The following is a 24,183-nucleotide window of genomic DNA, read 5'->3' as shown; positions in this document are numbered from 1 at the left end:
ATCCGCCCACCTCGGCCTCCCAAAATGCTGGGATTACAGGTGTGAGCCACTGTACTCGGCTACTTCTTTTTATTGAAGTATAATTTACATATCATAAATTTCACCTATTGTTGTGTGTGTGTGTGTGTGTGTGTGGCTATCCAATTAATCTAGCACAATTTGGTGAAAAGACTATCTTTCCTTTTTTTTTTTTTTTTTTGAGGCAGAGCCTCAAACTGTCACCTGGGCTGGTGTGCAGTGGCGCGATCTCAGCTCACTGCAAGCTCCACCTCCCAGGTTCATGGCATTCTCCTGCCTCAGGCTCCCAAATACCTAGGATTACAGGCGTCCACCACCACACCCAGCTAATTTTTGTATTTTTAGTAGATACAGGGTTTCACCATGTTAGCCAGGCTGGTCTCGAACTCCAGACCTTGTGATCTTCCTGCCTCGGCCACCCAAAGTGCTGGGATTACAGGAGTGAGCCACTGCACCGGCTGTTCTTTCCATCTGGAATTGCTTTGTCATGTTTACTGAAGATCAGTTGACTGTAGATGTGTAGGTGTATATCTGGGCTAACTTGTCTAATTTGGTGATCTGTCTGCTGATACTTTTGCCAATACCATAGTCTTGATTACTAAAGTTTAATTAAAGTTTTGAAATCAGGTAATGTAAGTCTTCCTACTTTTTTTTTGAGATGGAGTCTTGCTCTGTCGCCCAGGCTGGAGTGCAGTGGCACAATCTCGGCTCAGTGCAACCTCCGCCTCCTGGGTTCACGCCATTCTCCTGCCTCAGCCTCCCGAGTAGCTGGGACTATAGGCACTTGCCACTACGCCCGGCTAATTTTTTGTATTCTTTAGTAGAGACGGAGTTTCACTGTTAGCCAGGATGGTCTCAATCTCCTGACCTCGTGATCCACCCGCCTCGGCCTCCCAAAGTGCTGGGATTACAGGCGTGAGTCACCGCGCCTGGCTGTCTTCCTACTTTTTCAAAATCATTTTGGTTGTTTCATATAGATTTTGTCAATTTCTACAAATCTCTAGGATTTTGTTAGGGGTTGTACTGTATCTATAGATCAACTTGGACAGAATTGCGATCATAATAATATTGTCTTTCAATCCGGAACATAGTATGTCTCTCCATTGATTTTCATCTGTCTTGATTCTTTCAGCAGTGTTTTATATGTTTTAGTGTACAAACCTTGCACTTCTTTTGTTGAATTCCGTCTTAGGTATTTTGTTATTTTTGATGCTACTGTGAATGGAATTACTTCTTTTTGATTTTTGATGGCATATATAAATACAGTCTATTTTTTGCATATTGACATTCTATCTGGCAACCTTCCAAAACTCACTTATTACCTCTGGTTTTTTGTTGTTGTTGTTGTTAATTTCTAAACTATTAAAAAATTTTTTACGCCAGGTGCGGTGGCTCATGCCTGTAATCCTAGCACTTTGGGAGGCCAAGGCAGGTGGATCACCTGAGGTCGGGAGTTCGAAACCAGCCTGACCAATATGGAGAAACCCTGTCTTTACTAAAAATGCAAAATTAGGTGGGCATGGTGGTGCATGCCTGTAATCCCAGCTACTTGGGAGGCTGAGGCAGGAGACAGTTTGAACCCAGGAGGCAGAGGTTGCGGTGAGCCGAGAGCACGCCATTGCACTCCAGCCTGGGCAACAAGAGCGAAACTCCTCTTCGAGGAAAAAAAAAAGAAAAAAAAAAATTGCCGGTACATAGTAGGTGTACATATTAATGGAGTAAATGAGTTTCTTTTTGTTTTTGTTTTTTGAGACAAGAGTCTTGCTCTGTTGCAGAGGTTGGAGTGCAGTGGCAGGATCTCGGCTTACTGCAACTTCCACCCCACCAGAGTTTTTTTGTTTTTGTTTTTGTTTTTAGAATTGGAGCCTCATTCTGTCGCCCAGCTTGGAGTATGGTGGACTGATCTTGGCTCACTATAACATCCACCTCGCGGGTTCAAGCAGTTCTCCTGCTTCAGCCTCCCGTTGGCGGGGACTACAGGCACATGCCACCACGCCTGGCTAATTTCTTTTGTATTTTAGTAGAGACGGGGTTTCATCGTGTTGCCCAGGCTGGTCTCATGAGCTCAGGCAATCTGCCAGCTTCAGCATCCCAAAGTACTAGGATTATAGGCCTGAGTCACCGCACCTGGCCACCCCCTGGGTTTTCAGTGATTCTCCTGCCTCAGCCTTCCAGGTAGCAGGGATTACAAGCATGGGCCACCACGCCCAGCTAATTATTGTATTTTTTAGTAGAGAGGGGGTTTCATCATGTTGGTCAGGCTGGTCTTGAACTCCTGGCCTCAAGTGATCCGCTCACCTCGGCCTCCTAAAGTGCTGGGATTACAGGCCTGAGCCACCGCGCCTGGCCCAGAGATGTTTGGATACAGGCATGCAATGTGAAATAAGCACATTAGGGAGATTGGAGTATCCATCCACTCAAGAATTTATCCTTTGATTTACAAGTAATCCAGTTGCATTCTTTTTTTTCTTTTTTTTGAGATGGAATTTCACTCCTGTTGCCCAGGCTGGAGTGCAACCTCCGCCTTCTGGTTTCAAGCGATTCTCCTGCTCAAGCCTCCTGAGTAGCTGGGATTACAGGCATACAGCCACTATGCCCTGCTAATTTCGTATTTTAAGTAGAGACGGGTTTTTCCATGTTGGTCAGGCTGGTCTCAAACTCCCGACCTCAGGTGATCAGTCCGCCTCAGCCTCCCAAAGCGCTGGGATTACAGGCATGAGCTATGCCTGGCTGACTAGTTTTAAAAAATTTTGTATCAGTATGAACTCATAGATGGTAACATATGCAGTATATTTCAGTCTACTGAAATTTTTCATTTTTATGCTCAAATCATCCCATCTTTGGCAAGTAGGAGCCAGTTTGGTTCTTAAGTCATTCTGAATGACCCTAGTACCCTGGTATTCTTTTATTTATTTATTTTACTTATATATTTGAGTTTTGCATTTTGATATAAGACGTCTCAGACTCACAGAAAGGTCTTTTGAGATAGCAAGACAAATTTGGTGGATTTAATTTCAGCCAAAGGAAGAGAATGTCAGCTTTTCTCTCCTCACGCCCAGAAACTTGAAAGAAACCAGGACAATTGTGAAGGCAGTTTTCTCACTGAAAAGAAGTGCACGTTGGTGGTGAGACAGTCAAATGAGGATTCTAACCTGTGGACTGCATTGGTTGTCACTAGAGGGGGTACATACAGTATTTATTCAAAGACGTCCAAGCCTGTAATCCCAGCTTCGGGAGGCCGAGGCGGGAAGATTGCTTGAGCCCAGGAGTTTGAAACCAACCTAGGTCAAACAGTGATACCTCATCTCTAGAAAAAAATAAAAAAATGGGGTGGGAAGATCGCTTGAGCCCAAGGGGTTGTGGCTGCAATGAGCCATAACTGAACAACTGTACCTGGGTGACAGAGTGAGACTGTGCCTAAACAAAAAAAATTTAAAAAAAAGGAAAGACAATTCTAACATCCAATTCTAACATCTGTAAGCGTATCTGTCCAAGCACAGAGCTAAACTAAAAACACAGAAAGGGGATGGGTGCAGTGGCTCACGCCTGTAATCCCAGCACTTTGGGAGGCCAAGACGGGTAGATCACCTGAGGTCAGGAGTTTAAGACCAGCCTGACCGACATGGTGAAACCCTGTCTCTACTAAAAATATAAAATTAGTCAGGCGTGGTGGCGCATGCCTGTAATCCCAGCTACTTGGGAGGCTGAGGTAGGAGAATTGCTTGAACCTGGGGAGGTGGATGTTGCGGTGAGCCAAGATCACACCACTGCACTCCAGCCTGGGCAATGAGAGCAAAACTCTTGTCTCAAAAAATCAAACACACAGGAAAGGAAAGGGCATAATAAAAAGGAAGGAGTAGTAACTGATTTGCTCCAGACGACCACCAGAGTAAATGCCAGAGAATAGGCAAGTAGGCAAAGTAAAAGAAAACTTCATTTACAACCCAATGTGAAGGAGGGGCGAGGTTCACCGGTCCCTGGCGGTGGAGGCCCACGAAGTCGCGTTCTCGGGCGAGGTTCCTAGGTCCGCGCACGAGCAGGGGTCAAGGAACTTCGCACCGAGTGCCCGCCGGGAGCGGCTTTTATGTCCTGGGCCCTGGAGTGGGAGGGCAGTGGGCGGAACACAAGTGGGTCAGGGGCAGAGCGGTAGGCGTGGCTAGGCGGGTTCCGGTTTTTCTCCCTCGGAGGTCGGGTTGCACCTGGGCAGTCAACCGGTGTCTTTCCCGGGCCGGCGCAGGAAAGTTAACAATGAAGAACCCAGAAATGCGCCATTTTAGTCCCTTTGTTCTTTTTGTTCCCTCCCTCCCTCCATCCAGACAGTAACCACAGGGGATCCATGTTGGAGTATCCAGATCAGCCTCCTTTTCATTAATCATAAATCCCCTGGTGCTCTCTCCTGTTGGCTTTTCATGCACCTTCAAATCACGTATGGGGGTGTGAGAAAGATAGTTAAAAAAGGAAAGGTTTGCTATTCCACCGTTAGGGGTGAGGGAGATACTTAGCCAAGTGATGACTAGTAATAAGCTCTAGAACTGTGGGCCGTTTTATCCATGTTCATTGTTTCATATTCTCCTGGACCCACAAGATGGCACTTGAGGATCTACAACAGCAAAACCATACCAACGTATTTAGAATAAAAGAATCATCCACAGGGTCAGATTAATGATGCATCTTTCTGGCCTAACAGTGTCTCTTTGATGGGTATAGAGATAAGGGGACTATGGCTACTCCATCATAATTGTATTATTCAATTAATAATGGCTACCACTTGGAAATGGTTCCTGTGCCCCAGGGCACTGTGCTCATCACTTTACATCTCATTTCATCTATAAGACTCTATACAACTTCATCTTCACTTTACAGATGAAGAAACTGAACTTTAAGTTACATAACCTGCTGAGTGTGTACTATCACATGTGCTGAAGCTGGGATTCACCAAGCGGCCAAAAAACCCAGGTTCCCTTACCATTGCTATGTAAACCTATAGACTGATGTATTTTAAATCAGTTTCTATTTTTCCAACCTTGTAAGTTTGAAAAGCTGTACTCTGCACTGATTTAGCACTGGTGGCTGCTTAAAAATTGCCTTGCCCTCCCCGCCAAAATACCCTAATTACTGGTGTCATCCTCTCTATTCCGAGAATTTTCTCTTAAGACTCCCGCTCTGTGTGTTTGCTTGGGAAGGCAGAGCCCTGTCCTCATCTCCCCATCTATGCTTTCTTCATTCTAAGCCCTTTCCTATGTACTTCATGTTCCAGGTGGCTCCACCTCCACCATGAGCCAGAGCCAATGATGCTCATGGCCCCAACCACACTTAAAGATAGAGATTGCCCTGTAAGGTAAATCAGTTAAAATCAACCTCTCCTGCCCTGAGTTGATAGGTAGGGTTAGGGTTGCCACATGTCACAAAGTTACAGGATGCTCAGTTGTAGGGTATATCCCTTATTCTATAAGGGTTATAGTAAAAAATATTCATTATGTGAAATTCAAATATAACTGGGTATCAGGTATTCTATGTGGCAACCCTAGGTAGGGGAGTACGGGTAAGGCAAGAGATTAGAAGATTTGCAGCCTCCAAGGTTTCTGCATCTCGATGGGACACTAGAAAGGAAGGCTTCTGGGCCTTTCTGGCTCTGGGAATGAAGCGTGGAAAACCCTCCTTACGCGGGCGCAGTGCTTCAAGCAGCCAAGTCCTGAATTCCGAGGGAAGAAAGGAGGCCATGGGCCTCTGCCAGAGCCCTGCTCTGGACTCTAGGGTCAGCAGAGTTCAAAACGACCTGCATCGTCTGGCGCTTAGCTCCTAATGGGGTCTCCAGTCCAGCGGCGACGGCCAGCGGCTAGACGCCATCCGCCCGACTCCAAGATGGCGCCCGCCACAGCTGCCAGGTGTTAAGATGGCGGCGCGGGGTCGCGCCCGCGCTCCCACACTCTCCTCCCCCAGCCTTCCTCGGGCTGGTAGCACGACTCGCGTAGCCGTGCGCAGGTTGCCTTTCGGCCTGGACAGTGGTCCTGGCTGCCGGTCGACGACCGCCCCGCGTCATGCGGCTCCTCGGCTGGTGGCAAGTACTGCTGTGGGTGCTGGGGTTTCCCGTCCGCGGCGTGGAGGGTGAGTGTGGGCCGGGGGCGGTGCATGAGATGACCGGGCGAGCTGAGGTCCACCCGGGCTATGCTCCGGACCTGCGCGAAGGCCGGCGGTGCGCGGCTCACCCCTTCCTGGCGTCCTCCCAGGCGCGTCTCCCCGACTTCTCTCCCCGCGCACCGCCTGCTCGTGGCCAGTGGAAAGGGGCCGGCGGGCGGGGGGCCGGTGGGCTGGAGCCTGGAGGTGGTTGGGCCGCGTTCAGGCCGCCTTCAGCTGGCGGCTGGTAGCCAAAAGGGACAGTGCGGTAAGTGCTGCTGAGGCACACCCTCTGGTGATGAGCACTTTATTATTAATAACATCATATCAAATACCGACATTTGTTGTGGCCGTATTAGGAGCCAGGAACTGTGCATCGTGCTTTATTTACATCATTATCCCATTTAATGCTCCCACAAACCCTCGGTTCCATTTAGTGTCTCCATTTCGCAAATGAAGATGCTGAGGCCCTGCCTAAGTTTGCGCTTCTGGTAAGTGGCAGAAGCCTGCCTCTGACGCCAAAGCCCACGCTGGAGTCCACGCTGCTGGACCACTGTCTTAAGAGGCCACCCTTGTTCAATCGCTGCATGAAAAACAGACGAGAAACACGGGAGACTCCCGGTAACCCCCAGCTTGCCGGTGGGGAAGGCAGCCACCCTAGAGGCATGGCGAGGGTGGGGAGTGGAGGCCTTTCATGCCCCTTCACCCCACTCCTCACAGTCCTGTTAAAGTCCAGACCCTCGGCCTTGCTTGTCATTCAGGCCTTAACAGGAACAGGCAGGTCTTTCTTTTCCCTGGGGTGTCCTGGATGGAGGCAGGATAGCAGAGGGTTGTGGAGAAGGGTGAGTCGTAGTAACACAATTACCATGAATGAAAGCACTCACTGTGTACCAGGTGCTGTGCTCAGTGCTTTACAAGCATCATCTTTTGGAATCTTTACTGTTTTGTTTTTGTTTTTTTAAGAGATGAAGGCTTGCTCTGTTGCCCAGGCTGGAGTGCAGTGGCCGATCATGGCTCGCTGCAGCCTTGAACTCCCGGGCTTAAGTGATCCTCCCACCTGTTTCCCAAAGTGCTGGGATTACAGATATGAGCCACTGCTCCTGGTTTATGTAATTTTTATTTTTATGTTTATTTATTTTTTATTTTTTGAGGTGGAGTCTGGCTCTGTCGCCCAGGCTGGAGTGCAGTGGCGCCATCTTGGCTCACTGCAACCTCTGACTCCTGGGTTCAAGCGATTCTCATGTCTCAGCCTCCCAAGTAGCTGAGATTACAGGCGTCTGCCACCACACCCAGCTAATTTTTGTATTTTTAGTAGAGATGATTTTCTACCATGTTGGCCAGACTGGTCTCGAACTCCTGACCTCAGGTGATCTACCCGCCTCAGCCTTCCAGAGTGCTGGGTTTATAGGCTTGAGCCACCGTGCCTGGCCTTAGTAATTTTTAAATGCATATGCAGTAGATGTTATTGTTCTCATTTGGTAGAAGTAAACTGAGACTCAGAGCCAGTAAGTCCTGTGACAAGGTCATACAGCCAGAAGTTGAGGAGCCTTGATTCAAGCCCATGTTTGCCTGACTTCAGAGCCCAACCTCTGCATTTTCACTACACTCAACTGCCAGCCTCACAGAGGTGCTGGCATGTGTTGGATATCTTGTGTTTCAGCCCCTCCACCCTTCTCTGTGCCCTGTGTGGCTGCCCTGTGTGGAATAAATACCAACTGTCCTACCGTCTTCCTTCCATTGCGTTGGAATGAGGGGAGAGTGAGGTCAGGGTATTGATGCTCTCCGCTCCCTCCCTGAGAGATTATTGCAGGCTGGCTTTGCCCCCAGTGGAAGGCATTGAATTCTAGAAAGCTGCCCTCTGTGTTACCCTTGATGTTTCAAGGTTTTGTGACTACTTCTCTCTCTGGACTCTTAAGGTCTGTGAGTGGTAACTGGCTCCCCCTCTCCTGTTATTGGCCTTGGAGTTCCTTACCATTGCTTTTCATTTCTCTCCACCCAGCCTACACATTAGTGGTCCCTTCATTAAACTCTCCTCAACTTGCCCAAGTTAAATGTTCTGCTTCCTGGCAGAACCCTGGCTGATTCAGGGTTCAGCTTGGGTCTCTGGTCATCATGCTCAGGCCATGAATGGGGTGAAGACAGAAGGAACTTCACCAGCAGATTTCTTCTCAGAGTAGCTGAAAATATAAGATGTGTTTTGTTTGTTTGTTTGTTTGTTTAGCAGAGGATGCCACAGGCAGATTATGTTGGCCTCAGATGCTGAGGCCCTGAGAGACTAAACAACCTGGAGGTAGCAATGCTATCTAGGTGTCTAGGAATGGAAACACACTCCTGGCTTCAATATCCCTATGCCAGTCTAACCTAGGCAGTCAGCTAGCAGATTCTTACTGAGCACTTATCATATGCTAAACACTATGCTGGGCAGTGGGGATCCAGTGGTGAGTCAGAGCAGCAGGCCTTTGGGGAAGGCAGCCACTAAATAACTACAAATTACTAAGAAAATTGCAAGACTGAGAAATGCATCAAGGAGAGTCCCAGGGCATTTTTGGGAGCTGTAATGGGAGACCTCCCACCCTGGTCTGAGGGTCAGGGAATGTGTCCTTACAGAGGTGACATTTAGGGTGACATCTGAATGAGGAGGATAAAGGATTAAGCAGGAGGAAGCTTCCCAGCAGAGAAACAACCCTCAGGAAGGCTCTAAGGCAGGTGGGGATGGGGGGGTATAAATGATCAGGGACTAGAGAGATCTGATGGCCACAGGTGAGAGTGCAGATAGAGGCCACACTGGGGCCTGGTAGCAGATGCATTCACAGGGTCGGGGAAGCTGCTGAAAGAGTTTTAGCAAGGGAGTGACATGATCAGATATGCCTTTTATCTTTCAGTTTCACTTGTATTGCTGTGAAGATCAGGGTCTGGAGTGGGGATAGCAGGCTGACCAGGGAGAACAGTTTAGCTGGCTACAGCAGTTGCCCAGACGAGAGCTGGCTGTGGCCTTTGCTGAGAAGTGTTAGTCGGGATGGGGAAAGTAGATGGATTGTGAATGTGTTTAGCAGGTAAATTTTTTTTTTTTTTTTTTTGAGACAGAGTCTCACTCTTGTCGCCCAGGCTGGAGTGCAGTGACACCATCTCAGCTCACTGCAACCTCCACCTCCTGGGTTCAAATGATTCTCCTGCCTCAGTCTCCCAAGTAGCTGGGATTACAGGTATGCATCACCACGCCTGGCTGATTTTTTTTTTTTTTTTTTGAGATGGAGTTTTGCTCTTGTTGCTCAGGCTGGAGTGCAATGGCGCGATCTTGGCTCACTGCAACCTCTGCCTCCTGCATTCAAGTGATTCTTCTGTCTCAGCCTCCTGAGTAGCTAGGATTACAGGCGCCTGTCACTATGCCTGGCTAATTTTTGGTATTTTTAGTAGAGATGGGGTTTCACCATGTTGGCCAGGCTGGTCTCGAACTCCTGACCTCAGGTGATCTGCCCGCGTTGGCCTCCCAAAGTGCTGGTATTACAGGCGTGAGCCACCGCGCCCGGCCTAATTTTTGTATTTTTTAGTAGAGATGGGGTTTCACCATGTTGGCCAGGCTGGTCTCGAGCTCCTGACCTCAAGTGATCTGCCCGCCTTGGCTTCCTAAAGTGTTAGGATTACAGGTATGAACCAGCAAGCCTGGCCTGCAGGTGAATTAATAGAACTTAGTTATTGTGTTATTGTGCCTTTCCATCTCTTTGAATTGTAAGCACCAGTCATTGTCGTCATCATCGTCATCATCATCATCATCATCAACATCAACATCACCACAGCCATTTATGGAGTGCTTAACCTACAGGAACCATACACATCTTTTCTCATTTAATCTTCACAGTAGCCTTGGAATTTTCTACATCTTGGTGGTATTGTCTCCATTTGCTAAATGAGCACACAGTATTGCCTATGGAAAATATGGATTGCTGTCCCTCCAACCCCTGGCTGTTTTTGGTCCCTCCACATTTGGCTTTCCTGGGAGAAGCCATTGTGAAAACACCTGCAGCTGGTAAAGAGCCTTCTGAGAAAAGCTGGAAGGGTGTGAAGGTGCTGACCTAGGCTAGGGCTCCCTGGCAGAGTTGGCATGGTGCCCTCACACTTGTCCAGACAACTTCTTTGCTGCCAGTGATGCAATAATTATCACTTTATGTATAGCTCAAACTGCAGTCTCTTAAAAGGCACATTACCAGTTGGGTGCAGTGACTCACGCCTGTAGTTCCAGCACACTGGGAGGGAGGCCGAGGTGGGTGGATCATTTGAGGCCAAAAGTTTGAGACCAGTCTGGCCAACATGGTGAAACCCCATCTCTACTAAAAATAAGAAAAGTAGCCGGGTGTGGTGGTGTGCATCTGTAATCCCAGCTATTTGGGAGGCTGAGGCAGGAGAATCGCTTGAACCCGGGAGATGGAGGCTGCAGTGAGCTGAGATCATGCCACCGCGCTCCAGCCTGGGTAACAGAGCAAGACTCCGTCTCAAAATAAAAACAACAAAAAAAGGCACATTAGCATGGGAGGGTTCAATGGCTGTCATATAGTATGACATTTTTATCTTCTTGGGGAATAATTCAGTGTTTCTTTTCTTCCTAATTCCTAAATGAAAACACTGGTACCTGAAGGCGTAAGTTTTTTTGTTCCTAATCTGTACTATGTACTTAAATATTTTTGCAAGGTGCGGGGGGTGGAGGGGACAACACTCTTGAACTTAAAATACCAGCTCCATGCACCACTTACACTCCATTTTGATTTTGTGCAGGGGCTATCTGAGGGTGATCAGACAGAACCAGGTTATAACTTGTGCCCTGATTTTTTTCTCTTGAGGTTCTTCATTTTGGCATTCTTCATTTACTTGTGGAACCTAGAATGTTGATTAGGTAGCAAGAGCAAATCTCTGTAGAGCTGCGGTGTTTGGGAGTAGGGTTGGACCCCGAACCTGGCATCCTTTCTTTTCCAGACTCTTAGCCTCTCTGGCTTCATTTCCTGCTTTGTCTTGTGGATGACACAGAAAACATGTGTGTTTGTTTTTTCTTCTGATCATACAGGCAATACACACTCATTAACCAAAGGCTACAGAAATAAAAGGCTATAGAAATTCTGCCAACGTGATCCCGCCCCTCCACCGAATTGGCAAAGCTCCCTTCCCAGGCATCCAACACCTTCTCTGGATCGTAGTCACAGAAGTGCTTGACCTTCTGCTAAAGACTCACTTTGCTGCCCAAGTCCTAAACTCTGTCCTATGTAACCTCCATTGCCACCTCTCCCTTCTTTCCTGCTTTCTTTTTTTTGGATACAGAGTCTCGCTCTGTCACCCAGGCTGGAGTGCAGTGGTGTGATTCTTGGCTCACTGCAGCCTCCGCCTCCCAGGTTCAAGTGATTCTCCCGCCTCAGCCTCCCAAGGAGCTGAGATTACAGGTGCATGCCACTACGCCTGGCTAATTTTTGTATTTTTAGTACAGATGGGGTTTCACCATGTTGGCCAAGCTGGTCTTGAACTCCTGACCTCAAGGGATCTGCCCTCCTTGGCCTCCCAAAGTACTGGGATTACAGGTGTGAGCCACCGCACCCGGCCCCTTCTTACCTGCTTTCTCATCAGCTTTATGTATCCTCAAATTGCTCCTATGTTCCGAATACCAAAATAGAAACCTCCCTTAGTCTTCCCTGCCTGTAGCGAATCTACCCTACCTTCCTCGCCTCCTTTGTAGCTAGATTTTTGGAAAGAATTGTGTATATTTATCCATGTAGTACCATTTTGGGTTCTCTATTTCTTTATGTGGATCCATATTTCCAACTGTTAACATTTTTCTTCTGCTTGAAGGAGTTCCTTGAAGATTTTTGTCGGGTGGGTTTGCTGGCAATGAATTCTTTCAGCTTTTGTATGTCTGAAGACGTGAAGAAGTATTTATTTCACCTTTTTTTTTTTTTTTTGAGATGGAGTCTCGTCTGTAGCCCAGGCTGGATTGCAGTGGCACTATCTCAGGTCACTGCAACCTCTGCCTCCCGGGTTCAAGCGATTCTCTTGCCTCAGCCTCCCAAGTAGCTGGGATTACAGGCGCCCGCTACTATGCCTGGCTAATTTTTTTTTTGTATTTTTAGTAGATACGGAGTTTCACCATGTTGGCTAGGCTGTTCTGGAACTCCTGACCTCAAGTGATCCACCCACCTCGGTCTCCCAAAGTGCTGGGATTACAGGCGTGAGCCACTGTGCCCAGCCAAAAGAATTTTTTTTTTTTCTTTTTTTTTGAGACGGAGTCTCACTCTGTTGCCCGGGCTGGAGTGCAGTGGCGCGATCTCTCGGCTCACTGCAACCTCTGTCTCCTGGGTCTAAGTGATTCTCCTGCCTCAGCCTCCTGAGTAGCTGGGATTACTGACGTATGCCACCTTCATTTTTGAAAGATACTTTTTCTGTATACAGAATTCTAGATTTATAGGTTTTTTCTTCTCTGATGTTAATTTGCCATTAATCTCATGCAGTGCAGGTTTTTTTTTAATCTCAGACATTGTAGTTTTTGTAGTCAGAGATGCCGCTCTGGCTTGCTTTGTTTTCAGTGAGAAACCTGTTGTTGTCCTTTGTTCCTCTCTACATGATGTTTTTTTTCCCCCCTCTGGCTGCTTTTAAGATTTTTTTCTTTGTAACTGGTTTTGAGCAATTTGATTGTGATGTGCTTTGTTGTAGTTCATTGAGTTTGGGTTTTGTTGAGTTTCTTGGATCTGTGGATTTATAGTTTTTACCAAGTTTGGAAAGTTTTTGGCTATGATTTCAGATATTTTTCTGTTCCTCCATTCTCTTCTCTTGCCAGTACTCCAGTTATCTGTACATTAGGCCACTTGAAATTGTCCTACAGCCCACTGATGCTCTTAATTTCTTTCCATTCTTTTTTTTTCCTGTGTGTTTCATTTTGGATAGGTTCTATTGCTGTCTTCAAGTTGACTATTTTCTTCTGCATTGTCTAATTTGCCATTAATCTCATACAGTGCAGTTTTCATCTCAGACAATGTAGTTATTGTAGTTTACATCTTTAAAAGTATGATTTGGGATGGGCGCGGTGGATTATGCCTATAATCCCAGGATTTGGGAGGCTGAGGCGGGTAGATCACTTGAGGCCAGGAGTTTGAGACCAGCCTGGCCAACATGGCAAAATCCCATCTCTAGCAAAAATACAAAATAATTAGCCGGGTGCAGTGGCTCATGCCTGTAATCCTAGCTACTTGGGAGGCTGAGGTGGGAGAATTGCTTGAACCTGGGAGGTGGTTGTGCCACTGCACTCCAGCCTGGGTGACAGAATGAGACCCTGTCTCAAGAAAAAAAAAAAAGGCCAGGCCTGGTACCTCAGTGGCTCACACCTGTAATCCCAGCACTTTGGGAGGCTGAGGTGGGCAGATCACTTGGGGCCAGGAGTTTGAGACCAACCTGGACAATATGTTGAAACTCCATCTCTACTGAAAAATACAAAAATTAGCCAGGCGTGGTGGCAGGTGCCTGTAATCCCAGCTGCTTGGGAAGCTGAGGCAGGAGAATCCCTTGAACCTGGGAGGCAGAGGTTGCAGTGAGCCCACATCGTGTCACCGAACTCCAACCTGTGCAATAGAGGGAGACTCTATCTCAAAAAAAAAAAAGGAAAGAAAGAAAAAGGAAAGAAAGCCAGGCGCGGCAGGCTCATGCCTGCAATCCCAGCAGTTTGGGAGGCCAAGGCGGGAGGATCACCCAAGGTCAGGAATTCGAGACCAGCCTGGCCAACATGGTGAAACCCCATCTCCACTAAAATATATAAAAATTAGCTGGGTGTGGTGGCGGGCACTTGTAATCCCAGCTACTCGGGAGGCTGAGGCAGGAGAATTGCTTGAACCTGGGAGGCGGAGGCTGCAGTGAGCTGAGATCATGCCGCTGCACTCCAACCTGGACAATAGAGTGAGACTCAGTCTCAAAAAGAAAAAAAAAAGGTACAGTTTGATCGTTTTTATTTTTATTTAGTTATTTTTTTGAGACAGGGTCTCACTCTTTTGCCCAGGCTGGAGTGCAATGGCTTGATCTTGGCTCACTGCAACCTCTGCCTCCCAGGTTGATTTTATATTTTTTAATATCTTATATCTTGATATCTACTTTTCTTTTTGAATGTACTACAGTTATAATTATTGTTTTAATATCCTCGTCTGCTAATTCTGACATGGGTGCAAGTTCTGGGTCAGTGTTGCTTGATTGATTATTCTCATTATGTGTCCTATTTTCCTGCTTCTTTATATGTCTGATAAGTTTTTATTGGATGCCAGGCATGAATTTTACTTTGTTGAATGCTGGATATTTTAGATTCCCTATACCTATTCTTTTTTTTCTTTCTCTGAGACGGAGTTTTGCTCTTGCTGTCCAGGCTGGAGTGCAATGGCACGATCTCTGCTCACTGGAACCTCCACCTCCTGGGTTCAAGCAATTCTCCTGCCTTAGCGTCCTGAGTAGCTGAAATTACAGGTGCCCGCCACCACGCATAGCTAATTTTTAGTATTTTGGTAGAGACGGGGTTTCACCATGTTGGTCAGGCTGGTCTCAAACTCCTGACCTCAGGTGGTCCACCCATCTTGGCCTCCCAAATTGCTGGGACTACGGGCGTGAGCCACCGTGCCTGACCCCCATATGTATTCTCGAGCTTTGCTCTGGGGTACAGTTAAGTTACTTGAGAACAGCTTGATTCTTTCGGGTTTTGCTTTTAAGCAAGCAAGCTATATTTTCTTTAGGGTTAATAGTGTCCCACTACTGAGGCAGGGCCTTTTGTATACTCTACTCAGTGCCCTGTGAATTACGAAGTTTTCCAGTCTAGCTGGTAAGAAGAGGTACCATTCCCTGCTCTGAGTGAATGTTGGATACTGTTCCTTTTCATCCTTTCTGATAGTTCTTTCTCTGGCATTGGGTAGTTTACTCACGTGCATGTGCTGACCAGTACCCTGCTGTATACTTAGCAGGGGGCCTCTACAGATCTTTGGAGTCCCCTCTCTATATAGCTCTCTCATCTGCAGTATTCTGTTTTGCAAACTATTGCTTCTTGGTCTCCTTGGACTCTTAGCTCGCTCCATCTCTTCAACTGGGAGAGTCTGCTGGGCTGTGCCGGGATTTCCCCTCCTTGAGCCACAGTGGGAACGCTGTCAAGGCAGTAAGTTGGAGCAGTTGTAGGGTTCTCTTCATTTGTCACCTGTTTCTCGGATGTCACAGTCCTCTGTTGCCTGATAACTAATTTCCTGAAACTGTTGTTTTATATATATTATCTGTTTATTTGGTTGTTTCGGTAGGGATGGTAAATCTGGTTCTTGTTACTCCATCTTGGCCAGAAGCAGAATTCCCAGATAATGTTTTTGAATCTCTGAATGAATCCACAGAGCTCTATGCCCTAGTGTGAGGTAGATCCGTTGGGTAACTGTAGTTCATAATAGCCTATTGTATATTTCAAAATAGCTAGAAGAGAAGAATTTGAATGATTCTAGCATGAAGAAAAGACAAATATTTAAGGTGATGGATATCCCCAATGCATTGATCTGATCTTTACAAATTGCATGAATATATTATCACATGTGCTTTGAAACTATGTACATCTATTATGTATCAGCAACGACAAAAAACTCTACAGGGATATTCTTTGAGATCTTATACAAATGTGCATACCTTAGGAAGCCCCCAGACCTTCCCAACTTTGAAGTCAGTTGATCACTGACACTCCAGTGACATGCTGTGGGCACGCAGAGCTCATCACCCAGCTGGTGGTTTCCTAACCACATGGTGAGGTTTCCTGAGGGCTGCTGGCCTCATTGGTTTCTGCTGGTTGGTCCCTGGCACAAAGTCTGGCAGCTGGTGTTGAGTTGATAAGAGTTGGAGGGCAGGAGGCATTGCTACAGAGGTGAGTGGAGATGGGTAAATGGATGTATGAGACTGCCTGGGACTCTTCCATTATCTGAGCATTATGCTTAAGATCCACCTTCTAGCTCCAAAGTGGGAGAAAGTTCTCTTCTTCTTCCTCCTGCTGCTGCCTCTGCACTGCCAAACCCATCTCCCAGTACTCCCAAGGGTAGCAGGCAGGAGAGCAGAGTCCAGTTGTCAGAGGCTACCTCAGGAAGGAGCTGCTGTGTAGCTTGAGCAGTTCTTCAGGCATTGTGGCTCAGCATCCCTGAGGTATCATGGCAGGGGGCCTACGGCTCGTTCTGGAGTAGCAGCCAGAAGACTTTGCTCCCAGACTTGGCTTTGCTGCTTACTATCTGTGTGCCATCGGACACTGTGCTGAGCCTCTCTGTGCCTTGCCTAGTTACCTGTTCAGTGGGCTTGATAATCCTTGTCTTGCCCATCTCACAGAATGGTTATAATGTGTGCAAAGATGCTTTGCTCTAGTAGAATCTTGCATAAAACTATGATCATTTTATTGGATACTATCAAACAAATGAAAATCTTATCAAAAAATGTAAGTGTTTATATTCTGTTTTCCTAATTAGATATCTAACTGGGATGTTTTTGGTTATGATCCACATGGCAAGCAGCAAGTTTAGGGCAGAGCTGTGTGTTTGTCTATTATTTGACATTCATTATTTTGTTTGTTTGTTTTTTGAGACGGAGTCTTGCTCTGTCACCCAGACTGGAGTGCAGTGGCACAGTCTTGGCTCACTGCAACCTCCGCCTCCTAGGTTCAAGCAATCCCCTTGCCTCAGCCTCCCTAGTAGCTGGGATTACAGGTGCCTGCCACCATGCCCAGCTAATTTTTACATTTTTAATAGAGACAGGGTTTCTCCATGTTGGCCAGGCTAGTCTTGAACTCCTGACCTCAAGTGATCCGCCTGCCTTGGGGCCTCCCAAAGTGCTAGGATTACAGGCGTGAGCCACCGTGCCCGGCCTTCTTTGACATTCATTAATCTATTAATAGTACCTGCTCGTGACCTTCTTCCTAACCTGGGAAATGGTGGGTAGCTCTCTGATAGTTTAACGAAAGGAGACCTTTTTGTCTCCAGAGGGGAAAATTTCATGTTAGAGGGGAACTATAATTCTTTGGGGTTCATTTGTTTTGAAGTCAAGTATGACTCTGAATGTGCTGGCATGTTTTAGTTGCAGAGGAAAGTGGTCGCTTATGGTCAGAGGAGCAGCCTGCTCACCCTCTTCAGGTGGGGGCTGTGTACCTGGGTGAGGAGGAGCTCCTGCATGACCCGATGGGCCAGGACAGGGCGGCAGAAGAGGCCAATGCGGTGCTGGGGCTGGACACTCAAGGCGATCACATGGTGATGCTGTCTGTGATTCCTGGGGAAGCTGAGGACAAAGTGAGTTCAGAGCCTAGCGGCGGCACCTGTGGCACTGGAGGAGAGGAGGACTCAAGGTGCAACCTCCGAGAGAGCCTTTTTTCTCTGGATGGTGCTGGAGCACACTTCCTGGATAGAGAAGAGGAGTATTACACAGAGCCAGAAGTGGCGGAATCGGACGCAGCCCCGACAGAGGACTCCAATAACACTGAAAGTCTGAAATCCCCAAAGGTGAACTGTGAGGAGAGAAACATTACTGGATTAGAAAATTTCACTCTGAAAATTTTAAATATGTCACAGGTAAGGAAACATCATTTAGTGCTTTTCTCCTTTTCAGTACATTTATTTTATGATTAATACCCTATCAACTTTGAAATGGAAAGTCATGATCTTGATCATATTGTAAGCGAGATAGCATTTAATGGCTGCTTTAGTGAAAATCGACTTTGCCCTCTGTGATGTTTATAGGGAAAGGAGGAGATATAACTAGTGTTGATTATGCTTTTCAGGTGGCCTAAACCTAGTTATCCTTGGGCCAGTCCCACCACCAAACCTCACGATAAAAATCCCAGTGGAAAGATCGTTGCTTGGCACCAAAATCATAGCATTCTTTTTCTTTTTGAGACGGAGTTTTGATCTTGTCACCTAGGCTGGAGTGCAATGGCATGATCTTGGCTCACTGCAACTTCCGCCACCTGAGTTCAAATGATTTTCCTGCCTTAGTCTCCTGTGTAGCTGGGATTACAAGCATGCACCACCATGTCTGGCTAATTTTGTATTTTTAGCAGTAATGGGTTTCACCATGTTGGCAAGGCTGGTTTCAAACTCCTGACCTCAGGTAATCCACCCACCTCGGCTTCCCAAAGTGCTGGAACTACAGGCATGAGCCACCATGCCTGGCCATTTTTCTTCCTCTAAATGAAGTATTTATTTATTATACAGGCAACTTAAACATATCTGGATTACTAAAATGATAATTTACCATTATTTAGTGATGCCCCTGGAAAATATGTTATATTGATGAAAAGTTTCTCTTTCATCAATGACTGACAGTTTCTGTGGGGTGGTTCTGAAAACAGAAGGGTAGGATGCATTCACGCTGCTTATGTAAGACAGGTAAATCCTGACTCTAAGAGCTGTGATTGCTTGTTGTCAATGAGGGCACAGCACCTTTAGTGCACATAGCTCCTCCAAGGGCAGTGCTTGGCGCTGGCTTTGCATCCACTCTTGAGTGCCTATAGATGCTGCGGTCTGTGGGACTCTCACAGGTGTCACTCACATGACTGGGAGAGAGCAGTTTAAACAGTCTGAGTTATGGATTACACAGGTGGTGGCAGGGATGGTGTACTCTTTTTCTTTTTTTGAGATCGAGTCTCACTCTGTCGCCCAGGCTGGAGTGCAATGGGAGGATCTGGGTTCACTACAACCTCTGCCTCCTGGGTTCAAGTGGTTCTACTGCCTCAGCCCCCCGAGTAGTTGGGATTATGGGCACATGCCACCACGCCTGGCTAATTTTTGTAATTTTAGTGGAAACGAGGTTTTACCATGTTGGCCAGGCTGGTCTCAAACTCCTGACTTCAACTGATTTGCCCGCTTTGGCCTCCCAGAGTGTTGGGATTACAGATGTGAGACACTGCGGCTTGCTAGAACAGTGTGCTCTTTAATTGATCTAACCTTTGGCCAAATACATCGATATGACTGCTTAGTTCAGACTTAGCTCTGCTGAGATGATAGTTTGAATCTGAGATCATAGTCCTCTAATAATTCCATTTTAGATGGTTTGAGATGCACAATTCAAAGGTGGGGGCAATTGCCCGGACCCTGTGAGTAATTAGTGCAGGCATTCCTCAAAGATACTATAGGTTTGGTTCCAGACCACTGTGATAAAGCAAATATTGCAATGTAGCAAATCACATGAGTTTTTTGGTTTCCCAGTGCATGCAGAAGTCATACTATATTGTAGTTTATGAAGTATGCAGTAGCATTATGTTTAAAAAATGTAGATACCTTAATTTAAAAATACTTTACTACTAAAAAATGCTAACGAGCACTTGAGGCTTCAGTGAGTTGTAATCTTTTTGCTGGTAGAGGGTCTTGCCTTGATGTTGATGGCTGCTGACTGATCAGGATGGTAGTTAGTGACGGTTGGGGTGGCTCTGGCAGTTTCTTTGAGACAAGAGTATTGCTCTGTCACCCAGGCTGGAGTGCGGTGGCGAGACCATGGCTCACTGCAGCCTTGACCTCCCAGGGTCAAGTGATCCTCCCAGCTCAGCGTCCCAAGTAGCTGGGAATACAGGCATGTGCCAGCATACCTGGCTAATTTTTTTCTTTTTTTTGTAGAGATGAGGTCAAACTATGTTGCATAGGCTGGTCTCAAACTCCTGGGCTCAAGTGATCCTCCTGTGTTGGCCTCCCAAAGTGTTGTGAGTTGTGAACCACCATGCCTGGCCCACAGTTTCTCTCTTTCTTTTTCTTTTTCTTTTTTCTTTTTTTTGAGATGGAGTCTCACTCTGTCAACCAGGCAGGAGTGCAGTGGCCTGATCTCAGCTCACTGCAACCTCCGTCTACCAGGTTCGAGCTATTCTCCCACTGCAACCTCTCGCCAAGTAGCTGGGATTAGAGGTGTGCACCACATGCCCAGCTAATTTTTGTATTTTTAGTAGAGACAGGGTTTCACCATGTTGGCCAGGCTGTTCTCGAACTCCTGACCTCAAGTGATCTGCCCACCTTGGCCTTCCAAAGTGCTGGGATTACAGGCAGGAGCCACCACGCCTGGCCTGTGGCCCACAGTTTCTTAAGACAACATTGAAGTTTGCCACACTGATTGATTCTTCTTTCACGAAAGAATTCTCTGTAGCATGCAGTGCTGTTTGATAGCATTTTACCCACAGTAGAACTTCTTTCAAATTTGGAGTCAATCCTCTCAAACCCTGCGACTGCATTATCAGCTAAGTTTATGGAATATTGTAAATCCTTTGTCGTCATTTCAACAGTGTTCACAGCATCTTCACCAGGCGTAGATTCCATCTCAAAAAACTACTTTCTTTGTTTATCCATAAAAAGCACTCCTCATCTCTTCAAGTTTTATCATGAGATTGTAGCAATTCAATCCTATCTTCAGACTCCACTTCTAATCCTAGTTTTCTTGCTCTTTCTATCACATCTGCAATTCCACCCTCCATTGAAGTCTTGAACTCCTCAACGTCATCCATGAGGGTTGGAGTCAGCTTATTCCAAATGCCTGTTAATGTTGATATTTTGACCACCTCCCATGAATCACAAATGTTTTTAAAGTCATCTAGAATGGTAAATCATTTCCAGAAGGTTTTCAGTTTATTTTGCCCAAATCCATCAGAGGAATTGCTATCTATGGCAACTATAGCCTTATGAAATATATTTCTTAAATAATAAGAGTTAAAAGTTGAAATCCCCCCTTGATTCATGGGCTGCAGAATGGATACTGTGTTAGCAGGCCTGAAAACAACATTCGTCTGCTTGTGCATCTCCACCAGAACTCTTGGGTGACCAGAGGCATTGTCAATGAGTGTAATATTTTGAAAGGAATCTTTTTTTCTCAGCAGTCGGTCTCAACATTGGGCCTAAAATACTCAGGAAACCATGCTGTAAGCAGATATATTGTCATCCAGGTTTTGTTGCTCCTTTTCTAGAGTACTGGCAAAGTAAATTTAGCATAATTTTTAAAGGCCCTCGGATTTTCAGAATGGGCAATGAGCAATGAGCATTGGCCCTGCGGTTGCTCATACCTGTAATCCCAGTACTTTCAGGGGCCAAGGTGGGTGGATTGCTTAAACCTAGGAGTTCCAGACCAGCCTGGGGAACATGGTGAAACCCTGTCTCTACAAAAACTACAAACATTTGCCAGGCGTGGTGGTGGGCACCAGCTACTTGGGAGACTGAGGCAGGATTGCTTGAACCCAGGAGGTTGAGGCTGCCGTGAGCCATGATTATGCCACTGTACTCCAGCCGGGGTGACAGAGCAAGACCTTGTCAAATAAATAAATAAATAAGACTTATTGTCAAATAAATAAATAAGACACCAGCTGCACTGGCCTCTAAAAAGAGTCCGTCTGTCCTTTGAAGCCAGGCATTGACATCTCTTGTCTAGCTATGAAAGTCTTAGAAGCCATGTTATTCCGATAGAAGGCTGTTTTATCTACATGAAAACTGGTTATTGAATATAGCCACCTTCATCAATTCTCTTAGCTAGATGTTCTGGGTAAGTTGTTGCAGCTTCTCTTTTTTTTTTTTCATTGGTCTTTGATGTTAGTATGTTGTAGCTTCTCTATCAGCACTTGCTGCCTCACCTTGCACTTTTATGTTCTAGAGACAGCTTCTTTCTCAAACCTCATGAGCCAACCCCAGCTAACTTCAGACTTTTCCTCTGCCGCTTCCTCTCTCAGCCTTTGTAGAACTGAAGAGAGTTAGGGCCTTGCTCTGGATTTAGGCTTTGGCTTAAATGTTGTGACTGGTTTGATCTTCTATCCATAGCATTAAGATTTTCTCCATATGAGCAATAACGCTGTTTCACTTTCTTATCATTTGTGTATTCACTGAGTAGCACTTATTTTTATTTTTATTTTTAAGTATCAGAGGTCACTGCACTGAATGGAGTAGCACATTGACTTCCTTTAAAAACTTTTCCTTTGCATTTATAACGTGGCTGTTTGGTGTAAGAGGCCTAGCTGTCAGCCTGTATCCTATGTTGGCATTCGGCATGGCTTCCTCACTAAGCTTAATCAATCATTTTTGGCTTTGATTTAAAATGAGAGCTGTGCAACTCTTCCTTTCACTTAAGCAGAGGCCACTGTAGGGTTATTAATTCATCTAATTTCAGTATTGTTATGGCTGAGGGAGAGGCCAGAGGAGAGGGAGAGAGATGTGGAACAGCTGGTCGGTGGAGCAGTCAGAACATAGACATTTATTGATAAAGCTCACTATCTTCTGTGGGTACAGCTTGTGTTATGGGCACCCCAAAACAATGACAACAGTAACATCACAGATACTGGTCATAGATCACCATAACAGATATAATAATAATGAAAAACTTTGAAATATTGCAAGAATTACCAAAATGTGACACAGACACAAAATTGAGCACATGCTATTGGAAAACTTACTCGATGCAGTGTTGCCACAAACCTTCAATCTGAAAAAATGCAATGTCTGCAAAGTGCAGTGGAGTGAAATGCAGTCAAATGAGGTATGCCTGTATTTGAAATGATAAATTATGAAAAATATTAACATAACTGTTGTAATATTAGGAAAGTGCAGAGGAAAGCTTAAAACTTTCTGCTTAATTCAGCAAGACTTAAAAAAAGTGATAGTTTTTGATCATACTTTTTTGCTGATTCCTGGATTCATATGGTTCAAAATCCAAAAGGTTCCTGAGGGTCCCTCCTCTCGCTGCTCCCACCCACCCATTCCTCTCCCTGGAGCAGCAGTGTGTCCTGTTTCTTGGGTATCCTTTCAGAAAAATGTACTTTTACTGCTGACTTTAATGCTTGTTTCTTTTACCACAGGACCTTATGGATTTTCTGAACCCAAACGGTAGTGACTGTACTCTAGTCCTGTTTTACACCCCGTGGTGCCGCTTTTCTGCCAGTTTGGCCCCTCACTTTAACTCTCTGCCCCGGGCATTTCCAGCTCTTCACTTTTTGGCACTGGATGCATCTCAGCACAGCAGGTATCTTCAGTTGGTGGGGTTTACGTCCATCCTCCTGCCTGCCTGCCTGATGGTTGCAGTTATTTGGAGGTCCTAATTAGTTAAGTTAGAAGCAGAGGAGGGGGGCATGAGCTTTGTCCTGGGATTGAAGGCAAGACAAGAGTGAATATTGAGGATTGTCATACTCCTGAGGGAGCTGTCACTTTGTGGAGGCCCTTTAAAGAAAGTGGGCTGTTCTCTGTGTGGTGGATTTAAAGGTGGCAGGTGATAGCACCTGATGGCAGGGGAGGGGCCAGAAGACTTTTGAGGGCTGTAGCCAGACTGAATCAGCACAATTGGTGTCACAGTGGGATATTCCTTTGTGACTTTAACGTGCAGGTTCAATCCCCATCCCAAGCGCCTAATTCCCAGCATCCCTGTTTTGTGTCTACTCAGGATTTCTTCCTTTCCTTTTCTTTTTCTTTCCTTCTTTTCCCTTTTCCTCTTTCCTTCTTTCTTTCCTCCGTACTTATTCTTGCAGCCATGTTCTGTAGTAGGCACTCGATCAAGTAATGAATTAATTTAGCTCTTTAACATGACATTTAGCTTTGTTTTGTATTTCTTGTATATCAATCACTGGGTTTTTGTCCAGGCTGGCCTTGAACGCCTGGGCTCAAGGGATCCTCCTGACTTAACCTCCTGAGTAGTAGGACTAAAGCCATGCGCCACCATGACAGGCTTGTCTTTTTTTTTTTTTTTTTTTTTTTTGAGGTGGAATCTCGCTCTGTCACCCAGGCTGGAGTGCAATGGTGTGATCTTGGCTCACTGCAACCTCTGCCTCCTGGGTTCAAGTGATTCTCCTGCCTCAGCCTCCTGAGTAGCTGGGATTACAGGCACCTGCCACCATGCGTGGCTAATTTTGTATTTTTAGTAGAGACAGGGTTTCACCATGTTGGCCAGGCTGGTCTCAAACTCCTGACCTCGTGATCCGCCCGCTGCGGCCTCCCAAAGTGCTGGGATGATAGGCGTGAGCCACTGTGCCTGGCCGAGGTCTGTCTTTTTTAAATGTTTAGTAAAGTAAGTTACAGAGAACTTCGTTGAGATGGTATATGTTTCTCCTAAGTG

At 46.1% G+C, this 24,183-nt stretch overlaps 1 protein-coding gene across 3 annotated transcripts; it reads left to right on the top strand.

Moving 5' to 3' along the window:
- The first annotated feature begins 5,336 nt into the window (after positions 1-5,336).
- Positions 5,337-23,580, top strand: TXNDC15 (thioredoxin domain containing 15). 3 transcript variants are annotated; one of them, XM_033181172.1, is made up of 3 exons: positions 5,337-6,123; positions 17,209-17,696; positions 22,937-23,569. In XM_033181172.1, the coding sequence occupies exons 1-3, from the start codon at positions 6,057-6,059 to the stop codon at positions 23,174-23,176; spliced, it is 795 nt and encodes a 264-aa protein (XP_033037063.1). In that variant the 5' UTR covers positions 5,337-6,056; the 3' UTR covers positions 23,177-23,569. The 3 variants fall into 3 exon arrangements, with proteins under 3 accessions (XP_033037063.1, XP_033037061.1, XP_033037064.1); XM_033181170.1 differs by lacking the exon at positions 5,337-6,123 and adding an exon at positions 6,161-6,400 and having other exon boundaries at positions 22,937-23,580; XM_033181173.1 differs by lacking the exon at positions 5,337-6,123 and adding an exon at positions 6,705-6,753 and having other exon boundaries at positions 22,937-23,574.
- Positions 23,581-24,183: the final 603 nt, after the last annotated feature.

The sequence above is a fragment of the Trachypithecus francoisi genome, unplaced genomic scaffold, assembly GCF_009764315.1.
Source record: "Trachypithecus francoisi isolate TF-2019V2 unplaced genomic scaffold, Tfra_2.0 Lachesis_group2, whole genome shotgun sequence".
NCBI classification, from domain to species: domain Eukaryota; kingdom Metazoa; phylum Chordata; class Mammalia; order Primates; family Cercopithecidae; genus Trachypithecus; species Trachypithecus francoisi.
Note: the sequence above shows the minus strand (reverse complement) of the source record. Positions and strands in the feature narration are given on the sequence as shown.

Excerpts from the sequence above, each read along its gene's own strand:
- TXNDC15 (XM_033181170.1), top strand. The coding sequence starts at position 6,184 with ATGCTCCGGACCTGCGCGAAGGCCGGCGGTGCGCGGCTCACCCCTTCC. Across the intron at positions 6,401-17,208 it reads TAGCCAAAAGGGACAGTGCG|TTGCAGAGGAAAGTGGTCGC; the intron begins GTAAGTGCTGCT and ends GGCATGTTTTAG. Across the intron at positions 17,697-22,936 it reads AAATTTTAAATATGTCACAG|GACCTTATGGATTTTCTGAA; the intron begins GTAAGGAAACAT and ends CTTTTACCACAG.